Below are 14841 nucleotides of genomic sequence, written 5' to 3' on the forward strand. Positions count from 1 at the left end.
CAAAGAACAGGGCTGTTTCCCCTCCAGGCCTGAAACTGGTGGTGGCGTGGAGATAGAAGAAGTTGGTCAGTCTGTAGACTGCTGGTTAGAAAGACGGTCTGCTGAGCTTTATGGGGAGATCCAGTGGACTGCATGAGCTGATACTAGAGCTTCACTCAGGGACCTGGAAGGTGGAAGTCCAGTTGGAATGAGAGAACCTGTCCATGATGAGCAAGCATAAAGCGACTGTGGAGAGGAAAAACTCCCCATTGGTAAGAAACCTCGGGCAGAGCCAGGCTCAACATGGCGGTCCTCTGCTGAACTGGTTGAAATGAGACGCGGAATATAGTAAGAGTCTGGGAGGAATGACGCTCTGATGAAGCTTTAGCTACGATGGTGGAGGAGGGTTAAAACGGTGTCATCTGAATGAAGTCACACACGAGTTTGGATCGGAGCCCTTTTAAGATGAACTTTGGATGCTGATTGGGTTTCGTGGAGGTGTGGTTAAAAGCTGATTGGCTGTGTCGCAGGTGGATGAAGGCGAGTAATCAGTTTATTCAGTTGGACTTCCGCATAGGCTCCATTTAACAGGCTAGCAATGTATAATTTTGATTTTTCATTCAACCAAAAGGAACATGTTCACTGATGTGGATTAAACAGTGCTGCTTGATAAATACTTTGAAGAGCAAAACGCTGCCAGAGGACCAAATTAACAATCTGTTACTGTTCCTATAGCTATTATAAGAGAGAGAAGCATTCACTTTCCACCTTGAGAATTTAGACCTGAAGGAAATTCCTGATTATTTCTCACATCTGCAAGACTATCCTTTAACCAAATCTGCAAAGTTAACAGATATATTATTAATCAAAAAATATATAAATCTCCACAGACTTAAAAAGGTAGTTGTACTATTTTTAAACACCCAGCATGATGGTGATACTTGGATCTAGGCAGAAGTTGGAAGGACCTTGTCATTATGTGATAACCTTCAATACAAAACACCAAGGCTCTGAGTGATGGATGCAGTTATAACTCAATCTATTTATTATCATTTCAACTGGAGTTATAGACATAAATAAACATGGTAAACCCCCACTACATTCTTCTCTGCATACAAACTGATATTAGGACAGCTGATCGGCAGTGCACAGCAGAAGGGAAAGAGCACATTGTTCTAAGTTAAATAAGATGCCACAAGGAATTTAAGCTGTGGTAAAGGTATAACAGCATAGAGCTTTTGAAATTAAAGCTGTAAGCTTTGATTAACCGATATATCAGCAACCAGCCAATGACTGCTGAGAACCTTGTTATAAACTGGTTTAGTGTTTTTTAATAAAAGTTTTAGAACATCTGCTTTGGAGGCCTCAGGTATGATGCCCCTAAAGCAGATCATAAAAAGATTCTGAAAGATGAATAAAAATTTCTAGTTGAATAAAAAAAATCTGCAAAAGTTACAAATTCTCTAAACATTTATGAAAATTGGATTGATTGTGATCTACTAGAGGAGCCGGTCTGAGTTTTCCTACCGCAGTGGCTGACTTTGGAAGCTGCCACCTCCACCTCCTTCCTCCTGGGAGCCTCGTTCCTCCTGGTCTCCTCCTCCACTTCCTCCTCCACTCCCAGTACCTCCAGATCGGAGGTGGCGCAGTTCATCCGGCTGCAGGGCGCTGTACCAAGTCTGCTGTCCACTGTCAGGACTCAGCACGGGACTTTTGTCCTCTTCCTGGCCCTGGACCTGACTCTGAACAGTCTTCACCATGTTCACAGCATTCACTGGCAGCTGCAGCAACCTTTGCATAGTGGTCATCCTGTTTCAACCTGTAGAATCGTAGAGAGAGCCTGCAGTACTTTTACTGGGAACTGGTGAAAATCTCCCGATGCAACTGGAACAGCTGGTCTGTGGTCAGTCGCATCCGGTGCTCCTCCTGAAACTGGCACGAAAAGTCCTCACAGACCGTCCAACTTCTCCTCTTCAGCACTGATCCAAATCCAGCAGAGTTCCCCTTGTATTGCTGCTGAGTCCGAGCACCTCCAGTGAAGCAGCAGACATCAGCTGCTCTGTAAATGGATGCTGGGCAGGGAGGGGCGTGGAGTCTTATTTGTCATGACGCCTCTCTCCTCTCGCAACTCCTCCCTGCTCATGTGGTTCCTGTTGCAGCACCAACCTCTTCATGCATACACAATGCATGCATACAGCAAGCTCAACAATGGTATAATCTCACAGCCACGTTGTCACGCCAGCCCCCACCCCCACCCCATCCCACCTCCAACACACACACACACATCCATCCTCTTCACTGTCTAAAAATCCTGCCTTTCTCTGTGTGCTGCAGCTCTTTCCATCTACTTAAGAAAGAACCTTTGCTGATTGATATTTCTATTTATTGAGCTGTAATCTCCCCTATTCAATTTATTTTTAGAATATATATATCCTGCAAGCCCCCCATTTTTTCCCGTCAGCTGACATGACTCAGCTTTCTTGCTGGTGTCGTGATGAAAATGTCCCTCTCTTGCCGTCTCTCTCTCTCTCCCACTCATTTCCTCTGAGCTCCAACCAAAAAAGCTGCCCTGAAGCCCAGTTCACATATGCTCGCTTAGTGATCTGTGAACTGATTGTCAGGATGTGCTGACATTTGTTGTGTTTTTTTGTTCTTTAACCCTCAAATACCAACCAGAGATACACCCAGATGCTGCTGCTGCTGCATTTTCAATGAATTGCACTGAAAGTTGTGGCTCAAAGTGCTTTGAAGCTGCCAGATTGTCCAGTGAAAAACAATCTAACATCCTTCAGTCAGAGTTTGACTCGTTTTCAGGAAATGTTAAGGGCTTTCTTCTTAACTGTATATTTTTGTAGTGAAAGGCTGCTTAACCAAAATTAAAACGACAACAAAAACAAGCGTTCATGTGCATACACCTAAGATGACCTCATAAGGCGTAGAACCAATGATCAGAGCTATTCGCAGGTTGAGTAATTAAGTTTTTGACAGTTTTATACAGTTTTTACAAATCATCCATATTAAAAGTGTCTACTTTTATACTGTAACATTTGAACAATATCACCTGATTTCTGTAAAGTTTAGCAACAATGAAAACTACTGACAGTTCTAAATCAACAATTCCCAGGGCACGAAGAATCAACTCCCCCATTGGGACCCCAGATATAGCAGATAGAAAAAGTAGGAGTGCAATGATTTATCAGCCCTGATTTCCTTCAGTTTGAGAGCTCAGTGACTGAGCCATACTTGAACCAACCTTATCTACCTGTGCAAAGGGCTGATAATCAGTCACTATCTACTCTCTAAACATTTCATTCAGTGATATTATGTGCAGTTAAGAAAAGTTTTTTCACAGGTTTTTTTGTCTTAAAGGGGAAACGACATTGACAGATTAAAAGTGTATTTTGATCCTATAACAAAGTGGTTTGGTGAACATTTCGAGCTCCAGAATAGAAAAGCTGGTTCCTGTTGGTGTAATCTCTAAAAAGACCAGGAAATCTACCCAGATTCCTGTAAAACTGCAGCATCTTTCTCAACTTCCGCTTAAAACTATCTCCTTACAGACTCATTACAATCCCTATCCGACCAGTTAGCCCGACAATGTGAGCAACTGCAGAACAATGATCAGATAACCATCACTTTGGTCAGGAAGAGGCAGAAATGTACCATTATTTGGTGTTTCAGAGACAAAATGCTGTTCACGGAATGATTAAAGCGAAATGAGGCCAAACACTGCAGGCCGAACTCATTGCCACACAGTTACTTGCATTTATAAATCGAATTTGATCAACTCGATCCTTTGGGATGTCCTCAGCGTGTAGACACACAAACCAGGTTTAGCTTTTTCCTTTCGGTTCACTCTCAGTTCAACATAAAGCTAAAGAATAACCACTACACCATTTGCTTTGCAACAGTGCCAGAAGCAGAGATTTGGCATAATACTGCCATCACCATGCTTGACACTTGGTTCAGTTGTTTGCAGCATTTGCAGCTGTTTTAATGTTCCCCCTTCAATATATGACCAATTTAAAGAGCAGATAGGTGCTCTTTCATTAGCCTTTATTCCATCTTGTGCACCAGTCCTAAAAATAGTAAAACAGCCTCCACAGCATGATGCTGCCATCACCAAGCTTCACCTTGACAATGCAAAAAAATAACTCTTTATTGCAGCCAAGAAGCTCAATGAAACTTCCCTGAAGGGAACTAGATAGTTCATGTTGGGAATTTTCAGATGGAGAAGATGCTCTTAACCCAAAAAGTTAACTAATTATTTAAAATACTTTTTATTGTTTATGTAGATTTAATTGCCAGAAAATAAATTAATGCTTAAACTTCTAAATGTGTCATTTTCTTGAGATTTAAAGCAAATACCATGCGTCTTTTCAGAAACAAATGAAACTAAGACTTTTGAAGCTTTGATCCCATGTTACTCGATTTAATATATTTCTCGACAGAACAGCAAGAAGTGATTGTGGCAAGACGCTTCATATGAGTTTCTTCTGGCAGCTCTGACATGATTTTCCTCCAGTTTTATCAAAAGAGGTTGTTTTTTTTTATCTGAGAAGAAACATGATCCAAAAAGACTTCTATGAATAATTCAACTTCTGGATGTCCAGAAGCTGGATAATTAATATCCATCTCCTGCTCGGTTCTTAGCGCAGACATGCCAGTTAGCCGCACTTTTTCACAGTGGTTCGATTAGAAGATTAATATCACTGTGATGGCTACATTAAACCTTTAATATTGCAGCTGTTGGCTTGTCTGAAAACAAAGAAGAAAAAAGAAACTTTTTCTTTTTAATTGAGGATACATCAAATCAAGGAACAATCGGTCTGAAGAGAGACTGATTATAACTTAACAGCAATTAGTATTGAGGTCAGAGCTGATTCAGGAGCCTAACGTCACCCTGCTTTGTATGTATCGCTGGGCATCGCTGATTGTTATCAATCAGTCATATTTGCTAATTATCATTGCTTGATATATTTTTTGGCCTCTCGTGCAGCCTTTAAGGTTTATTCTGCAGGAATCTGCTGTCTTGTCCAAATGTAAGACTGAAAATTTTCAGTATATACATAAACTATAATAACCTGTCTCTGCACAACATGGAAACTCCTGTCAGCATCATTGCAGCAGATACAGTATAAGTAGGCAGATGGATAAAGTTGGATGAAGTCCTGAAGTTGTACAACATCAACAGTACTTGAACAGCCTTCATTGACACTCAATGGGGCTGCTGAAAACCACACAAATTTCCATCAAGTATGGGTTGTATCAAGGATAGGCTCTGTCCCCTTTCCAAATCCGCATAGGCCTGAACTCCCTGAGCAAATAATCAACAAGGCTGTTTATGGATACTAACTTAGAAATGGGGCCACTATCAGCCACCTCCTGTACATGGATGAAATACTCTGTATGTAAGAGTGAAGGAGATGTCGACTCACTGATCCACACCACCAGGATCTACAGCAGAGACATGGCAATGGAGAAACGTAGCCGGATGGTGGCAAGGAGAGGGAAGGTAATCCAAACTGACGGGTCACACTGCCAGAAGGTGGACGAGGGCTAAAAGTACCCTGGCATACCAAAGGTAAATGACTACCATGAAGAGGCTAGAAGGAAAGCAGCAACAGCCAAATACCTGCAACGATTAAGGCAAGTTCTGGACAAGTTCAAGGCAATCAACAACTATGCCTTGGCAGTTATCAGATACTCTGCTGGAATAATTGGTTGGCCTAAGGAGGAAATTAAGGCCACTAATGTTAAAACTACTAGTAACAGAACACAAACTACTAGTAGCAGAACACAAACTGGAGACCCTCGGGTCAAAATGGGAGCCCCCTCCCAAGGTGGAGCTACGATCCTGTGGGACTTGCAGAACAAATAGACACACTGGTTGTGGCCAACCAACCGGACTTGTAATAACTGATAAGCAGCAGAGGACCATTGTAGTGATGCATGTGGCCATCCCAAATGATGAAAGATCAGGAAAAGAGAGCATTACAAACTGGAGAATATTAAATTCATAAATAATTCATAAAAACACAAAAAGTTCGGCAGCATCAACATTTCTCAATTTTTTTCTCAGTAAAAGAGTTAAAGCCCTACATGTAGATAATTCAGAGGTCACATACACTGTTTCTTTTTTTTTTTACTTAGCGTACTTTCTGAGGGAGTTATGAATCGGCTGTAATTGAATAGAAAGGCCAAAGCAGCATCTGTAGACTTAACCTTCTGATTGTCTGACCCAGTTCTGACCCAGTTCTGGCCCACACAGTTTACTTCATCATGGACAACACCTTCCATCCTCTGCACCAGACTGTAAAGGTGCTGAGCAGCTCCTTTAGTGAAAGACTTACACCCTGTTTGTAGAGAGGAGTGCTACTGCAGGTCATTCATCTCTGCTGCAACAAGACTCTACAATTCAACATTACAACGGCAATAACTTTTGCAATGTATAACGTGTGATTACTATTTGATACCCTGTGCAATAACCTGTTTCTCTACATTTGACACCCAGTACAATAACTATATATAAAAATCTATAAATATCTATCTTTATAAACACCAATGTAAACACCCTGTGCAATAACCCTGTATAATGATCCTACTAAAAAAAGAAAAAGTCATGTGGACGCACAGTATATACTGTATATATCCCATGCACCCTGTTCTTCCTTTGGCACATTCTCCTTCTCCTTTGACTATTTCAGCTGATTTGAGGAGTAAATATCTCCACTGTGAGATCAATAAAGTCAATCAATCAATCAAAACTGTGATCCTATATCAATATGGCTAACGCCAGTCACCTTCACCTTTAAAAGTCCAGTGAAAATTACCGCATTTCATGTATTCTTGCGGGAATGAGAACAGAAAATAGAATCAAACTTAGATCTTGGTCTACTGGTTCTGCTTTGACAGAGACGTGCTAACTTTTATCATTATTTTCAGAGCTGAAGGCATCACTAGAAGCAGTTTAAATAAACACAGACACAGAAAGTCCTTGGATAATCAGATGTGCTCTCGTCAGGCTGATCTTAAAAGCTGGGATGCATCACCCACATGAAGACGCAAACACTGTATCTGTAGATGCTTTAGGAGGCAGATGCACACAATACACCAAAGAGAAGTTGTCTTAATTTGCTCATTGAGAAACAGCGAATCAGATGTAAGGGTTTCTATGGAAGTGGGCCTCATTCTGCCTTCTTGACTTTGATAGATGTTTGATAGGTTTGAATAATTCCTGGTGTGCTTCGGTGCAGGAACCATGCAAAGTAGCTTTGGACCAGAGCTCCTGATGGCCAAACGGATGTCTCTGAAACATATCTTTCAGCATTTGGCTGTTACGCAGTATTACAGTGAATGAGTTGGGGTCTGGGTGCTTGTCCGTACAGTAACATTTCAGAGATAAATAAATAAGAGCTGTGCTAATTGGATGTCACCCAAAAGGTTAGACTACCTTTACAAACACAGGGCTCAAAATGACTATTATTATCTACTCAGTATAAAGCTCACCCTAACTGCTCAATAACAGGACTTCCAGCATTTACTCAAAGGGCTCCCTCTGTTGGTAAATTAGGGTAATGCACAAAACTCTTTTTTGTGTGTTTTTCTGTAGTAGCTGTAATAACTAGTCTGATTACTGTTCTATTTTGTGACCGTTAATTTTTCTAAAGTAAAATTTATATCAGATAAAAAGATCTTTCTACAATGACTGAGAAATAAAGGGAGGCATTAAAGCTGAACTGTGTGAGAGAGTGCATAGAAAGGCAGCAAAGGAGATAGAAAGAGAAACAAAAAGCTAACCAGCTCTGTTATTTGCTTGTTGGACTATAGTTGATATGCCTGAACTCGATTTCTAAAAAAATAACTGCTGTTAGAATTAGAGAATAGTTGGTTATTGGTTATTTTATGTTTATTTCAACAGCTGGGCTCCAAGTTATATCCCATAATATAAACCTTTTGAGTTTTTTGATTTGGGGAAAATAAAAGAAAAAAAAATGGTGAACTGAGAATAAAAACCGAAACAGCTTTTTTAACAGCTCAGCACTATAGAAACAGAAGCTGTTCTTGCAAAGCAGAGAAAAATGCTGTCACCATAATGTTGCAGCTTTTTTCTTCCTGTGGTTAGAAAAAGAGGTTATGTTCTTTGTTGTAATCTGGACTTCAGGTCTCTGCTAAACCAGATTTTAAAAAAGCATATTTTGGATTTGATTCAAACCATTCAAACAATCTGCACTTTTCCACATTTTGTTAAATTGCAGACACTAATTTCAAATGATGGTATTTATTGAGCAATTCTGAAGTTAAGGGAAAATTATAGATTGTTTTTAAAAACATCATCTAAGAGCTCAATCTAAAAAGTGTCCTTATTTTGTATTCAGAGCCCTGCATTCAGTCATTTTGTTGCAGTCAGAGCAGTGAGTCCTTATTGGTATGTTTTTATTTTTTATTTTTGTTCATACTCAAACTCAATAAGACTGAATCATTTTCATCTCAGAAGAATCAATAAAATCAGGTTCATTCTGCTTTACCAGCAGAGGTGGGTAGCAACTAATTACATTTACTTGAGTAACTAAAACGATGTTCAGGCTTTATTGGTTTAATGTTGTTGCAATTCAATTCAGTTTATTTCTATAGCGCCAATTCACAACACATGTCATCCTAAGGCACTTTACAATTCATCCAGATTATACAGTCAAATTGATTAAAAGTTTTCAATCTAAGGAAATAGGTTAATCCCTCACACTAAGCATACTTGTAGCGACAGTGGAGCGGAAAAACTCCCTTTTAACCGGAAGAAACCTCCAGCAGAACTGGACTCAGTGTCTGCCAAGGCTGACTGGGGTTCAAGGAGACAGAAGCAGAGATACAGAAAGAAGCAGAGATAAAAAAAAAAAAAGGCAACTGTAAACGAGCTCCACAGTTTTTTATCTGCTGATTCTGCTGTCATTTACCATTCCATACCAACTTTATTTATGAAGCACTTTATGCACCGGACAGGACCAAAGTGCTGTACACAATAATAAACTATAATGCAATATAATAAAATAGAAAAGATAGAGTATAAAATACATATTAGTACACAAACAGAAAAACAAACAAAGTGAAACCTCTCAAATTGTGCCAAAAGCCAAGGAAAAATATCATTTGGAAATAAAGTAAAAAATACAGTAAACAGCATATCCATAAAATACTCAGTCTCTATAGATTTATAGATTCTATACTACAAAATCTATTTTGAAAATGTGTAATTCCTGTATTTTATATATGTATGTTTATCTCATTGCTTCTGTTTGAGGTTTGTATTTTCTAACTTTACATTTTTTTTTTTTTTATATTAAATGTCAGGATCATGTAGTAAGTGCAGTAAGTATTTACATTTACTTGAACAATTTCTTGAATGGCTAATTTTTACTTTATCCTGTTAATTGACTAAAATGTAATGTACAAGTGCTACTCTTATTTGAATGTATTTTTTTGGATACTCCACCCACCTGTGCTTACAGGGATACCGAAGTCCTCATCTATTCATTGTAACATCACCCTTTGACTGGCAGGGACTGCAGGGATGCCCTATTCCTCTCTGGTCAAGCTGACTTGAGTTGATCCAGTAGTCTATAAAATTTTTCATGTACTTGCCCTTCTGTATTTTAATAATCTTATCAAGAAGTAGGTACCATATTTTGCCCTCCCAGCTGAGGGGATCAGCCCTCTGATTGTGCTTAAAGTAAAAAAAAAAAAAAAGATGGGGGGCAATGAGGGCACCTATTGGAAAATCTGCTCCTGGTAGAAGTTTTTAAAACAGAACTAAAGTACAACTTGATTTTGTTTTGTTATGGCTTTTTTGTTGTATTTAACTGTATTGCATATATTGTTTATATGTTATTTATTTTGTTTTTAAGGTTTATTTTAACGACCTGCACAGCACTTAGATCGAAAAAGTGCTATAATTCACTAGTATTATTATTGCGGAAGGCTTTTTGTAACAAGGGATGTTGAAATATTTGATAATTTCCTCTTTCACAGCAGGTTTATCTCAGTAGGTTTTATCTCCCGTTGCCAGGGGTCGTATGTGAGCTGCTGTCGCTGTCCAGCAGGGGTGGTGCTGAAAAGCCGAGGCCTGATATCACATCCCCTCTAACGGGCCTGCAGCATCCCAACTTATCAAAATATACCTTCATTGAATCAAAGTATACCGATTTGGAGCCAGATAGATAAGTGAGAAAATATTTAAAGAGAAGGCCGGGATATCGGACACCAAAGCCGCCATAAAATCACGGCCACATTCAGCACCGACGGGCCTCTGAGCTCCAAACTTCAGTCTGCTGTTTCCTCCTTTAAAGCGCATTTTATGGACATATTGTCAGTGTAGACTGACTCTGTCCACAGTTCGCATCCCCCACTTCGCCCTAAACTGAAAGCTCCACTGAGTAAAGCCGCATCTAGCCGAGGCTACCTACCGCTTATAGTCCGAGGAGAAGATCCCGCCGCTCGCTGGGTCGTGACCATATTCAGGCTCCCCGACGCTGGAGGAGCCCCCCTTCTCTTCACTGAAAGCAGAGCTGGAGGACATGTCCGTTGTCTACCTCGCAGAGCGTTGATGAAGAATCAGAAGGCAGAGAAAGCAGGAGCAGACACCGCGGTGCTGTGGAGGGTAGGGGGGGAGCTGATGGTCACGTGGTTTTCAGTCCTCTTATGGATTTAAATAAACATGCGCCATCTGCTGCCAAAGGGGAGCACATTCAGAATATATATACACTATATTGCCAAAAGTATTTGCTCACCTGCCTTGACTCACATATGAGCTTAAGTGACATCCCGTTCCTAATCCATAGGGTTCAATATGACGTCGGTCCACCCTTTGCAGCTAGAACAGCTTCAACTCTTCTGGGAAGGCTGTCCACAAGGTTTAGGAGTGTGTTTATGGGAATTTTTGACCATTCTTCCAGAAGCGCATTTGTGAGGTCGCACACTGATGTTGGACGAGAAGGCCTGGCTCTCAGTCTCCGCTCTAATTCATCCCAAAGGTGTTCTATCGGGTTGAGGTCAGGACTCTGTGCAGGCCAGTCAAGTTCATCCACACCAGACTCTGTCATCCATGTCTTTATGGACCTTGCTTTGTGCACTGGTGCACAGTCATGTTGGAAGAGGAAGGGGCCAGCTCCAAACTGTTCCCACAAAGTTGGGAGCATGGAATTGTCCAAAATGTCTTGGTATGCTGAAGCATTCAGAGTTCCTTTCACTGGAACTAAGGGGCCAAGCCCAGCTCCTGAAAAACAACCTCACACCATAATCCCCCCTCCACCAAACTTTACACTTGGCACAATGCAGTCAGACAAGTACCGTTCTCCTGGCAACCGCCAAACCCAGACCCGTCCATCAGATTGCCAGATGGAGAAGCGCGATTCGTCACTCCAGAGAACGCGTCTCCACTGCTCTAGAGTCCAGTGGCGGCGTGCTTTACACCACCGCATCCGACGCTTTGCATTGCACTTGGTGATGTATGGCTTGGATGCAGCTGCTCGACCATGGAAACCCATTCCATGAAGCTCTCTGCGCACTGTTCTTGAGCTAATCTGAAGGCCACATGAAGTTTGGAGGTCTGTAGTGATTGACTCTGCAGAAAGTTGGCGACCTCTTCGCACTATGCGCTTCAGCATCCGCTGACCCCGCTCCGTCAGTTTACGTGGCCTACCTCTTCGTGGCTGAGTTGCTGTCGTTCCCAAACACTTCCATTTTCTTATAATACAGCTGACAGTTGACTGTGGAATATTTAGGAGCGAGGAAATTTCACGACTGGATTTGTTGCACAGGTGGCATCCTATCACAGTTCCACGCTGGAATTCACTGAGCTCCTGAGAGCGACCCATTCTTTCACAAATGTTTGTAAAAACAGTCTGCATGCCTAGGTGCTTGAATTTATACACCTGTGGCCATGGAAGTGATTGGAACACCTGATTCCAATAATTTGGATGGGTGAGCAAATACTTTTGGCAATATAGTGTATATATATATATATATATATATATATATATATATATATATATATATATATATATATATATATATATATATATATATATATATATATATATATATATATATATATATATATATATATATATATATATATATATATATATATATATATATATATATATATATATATATATATATATATATATATATATATATATATATATATATATATATATATATATTGGGAGAGTCACTGCAGAGTCACTGCATACAGCAAAGACCAGTTCGCCCCGATAAAAAAGTAACATTTAATGACCCTTTTCTGCAACATTTAATTTATTTTGGAGTAAATGTTATTATGAGGTGTTCCATTGTTAAACTGATCAGTGTGTGAGTGTGTGCGTGAAAGGGTGAATGACTGAACGTGCTGTGTAGCGCTTTGGTCAAGTCCTCTGACTTAAAAAGCGCTATATAGGCACAGCACCATTTGAGTAAGTTTGAATTTTTATTTTATTCTGTTGCTCTTCTTTGTTAAGTATTTATAGAGATCTCAAAATGACAGTATCTAAAATAAAGTTAGAAATGAAAAGAAACAATAAAAAAGAAGTTTATGTGAATGCTGACCCCTCCAGTCCATAGGTCTGTATCGGCAGGCCCCCAACTTCAATATGAAAAACTCCAATATAATAAATTTCTATGTTGGTGTTCTGAAATACTTAAGAATTTTAGTTTATTGGTATGTTCACCAGTTTATAAGATTGGGAAAATCAATATCAAAATCTTTCTGTGTGGGTAAAGATAGCATTTTGTCTCCTTCCTTTTTAATGTGTCTATGGATCATTTATCTGAGCTAGTGAATGACTGGCTGTCATGCTGGGAATAGAACCATTAACCACCTGATGTATACTGATGACCTTGTGGTCTTCAGTCCATATAGTGCTGGCCTGCAGCAACTGTTGACAATATTTGAATGTTGCATATGATGCAACACCATGATAATCAGGAGCAAAGAAGACAAATCATGTTTTCCTGACTTTATCTGTCTGGCCACATTGTAAAAGTCAGTGATGAGGTGAACTATTAGGGATATTATAAAACTGCTAACCTTTCTGATGACAGAGACATTTACAGGCATTGTTGTATGCAATATGTGCAAGCTAACAAGCAGAGGTATCAAGTAACAAAGTACCAATACTTCGTTACTGTACTTAAGTATGCTTTTTAGGTATCTATAATTTACTTCATTACATATTTTTCGTCTTCTTCTCACGTCTTCTCATTACATTTTCACACAAGTATCTGTATTTTATCTTCCTTACATTTTTAAAACAAACGTTTCCTCAAAATCCTCCTGCACAAAGCAAAGCCTACAGCCTCCGCTGTTCCTCCCATATTGCTGCACTCCGACTTATCCTTGGAGCTTGAGGAGAGCATGCGCGATATTATCATTAAATTTGTAGGAGCAAAACAAGCAGAAATTAATGCTTCATTTAATATAACATATTCTAAAATCCCAATCAGCATCCAGCAAGGGCGTAGGTTTGATTTCAACTTTGGTAGGGACACTATTGGTCTTTAATTTCTTTGGTCTGATGTCATTGTTCCTTTGCAAAAATATACATGATCTTTTTTATGCTTAATGTGAGCATCGGGGCGCATTTTGTTTAAAGAGAACAGCAGCGTTTCTTGCTATATTAATACAAATCTTATAAACACTACACACACTAGATGCTGTTTATCAATGTTTAAAGCATCACTACGACATTGCATATTTCACCAAATATAGTCTAAATATGTCTGTTATGTGTGGATTTATACTGTGTTTTCTTTTGAAGATATAGAATTGTGCAGAGGTAAACCCTATTTTTTAATCTAATATGCTCTCTCTCTATCATGCAAAATAAAACATTCAAGGGATGGCAATAAATGTATTGTATTTACATGTGCACTGGAACTATAAGAGGAACTGACACTCAGCATTTAAAATATTAACTTCACCATACAAGTTGTACATCTAGGCTGTAGTTAATCTGTATAGCCCATTTAATGTATTTTATCTAGGCCTGAAATAATGAATCAAATTAATCGATTATTTAAATAATTGTCAACTAATTTAGTAATTGATTAATCATTAACTGGAGTATAGGACCATTAAAATGTGCATTTAGCAGACAGAGCGACCCATTTAGAGCAGGAATTATAACAAAATTGTAATAAATATGAACACATTTTGCATTTAAGACAAAAAAAAGGTTTTTGTCTGTCAATATTCTGCATCCAGAACTCCTCAAGACGAAAAGTTTCTGTTTCACCCGATTTCATTTAGTAAAAAATCTTCTTTAAGAGACCTTTGGCTATCTGATTATTAATCGATTTATTGAAAAAATAATCAACAGATAAATACATTTGCAAAATAATCATTAGTTGCAGCCCTGATTTTATGGCAACTTTCCAAACACATTTCTTCCATCATGCAGCACTGAAGGGCAGCTGCTTCACCATGAGGCTGCCCTGCATCATTATTTCTGTGTTTCCTACAATCATATAATGTTTCTATTATACAAGAGCGTTTTTATTAGTAAATGATTAAATATAACGCAACCTGTTAACATCATCCTATGTTGCTTTAATGTCTGACTGTTTAAATAGCTCCTTATGCAGCAACGCTGTATTGTAAATTATAAGCATGTTCACATTTGATTATTAGAGACAAGTAGGTTGATCCAAAATGTTGGTAGGGACATGTCCCTATGGTCCCTATGCAAACCTACGCCCATGACTGGGATTGAATTCAATGTGCGGAAGAACGTGCCAACCGGTACTCAAAGGAGCAAAGGAGCTTTAGCATATGGTGCTGGGCCCTTAACCTAACTAATATAACCACCA

At 39.3% G+C, this 14841-nt stretch overlaps 1 protein-coding gene across 13 annotated transcripts in view; it reads right to left on the reverse strand.

Moving 5' to 3' along the window:
• The window catches only part of LOC119793978 (AP-3 complex subunit beta-2), a 59566-nt gene extending 48910 nt beyond the window's left edge, over positions 1–10656 (reverse strand). For 7 of the 13 annotated variants that reach the window (XM_038301321.1, XM_038301320.1, XM_038301323.1 and 4 more), the window contains exon 1: positions 10437–10656. In XM_038301321.1, coding sequence (XP_038157249.1) covers positions 10437–10549 — 113 coding nt within the window. In that variant the 5' untranslated portion in view covers positions 10550–10656. Of the gene's footprint in view, positions 1–1506; positions 2027–10436 lie in introns of those variants that run through there. The other 6 variants (XM_038301313.1, XM_038301315.1, XM_038301312.1 and 3 more) reach the window with 3 other exon arrangements.
• Between the last annotated feature and the right edge of the window lie 4185 nt (positions 10657–14841).

The sequence above is a fragment of the Cyprinodon tularosa genome, unplaced genomic scaffold, assembly GCF_016077235.1.
Source record: "Cyprinodon tularosa strain WSP-4 unplaced genomic scaffold, ASM1607723v1 ctg465, whole genome shotgun sequence".
Lineage (NCBI taxonomy): Eukaryota > Metazoa > Chordata > Actinopteri > Cyprinodontiformes > Cyprinodontidae > Cyprinodon > Cyprinodon tularosa.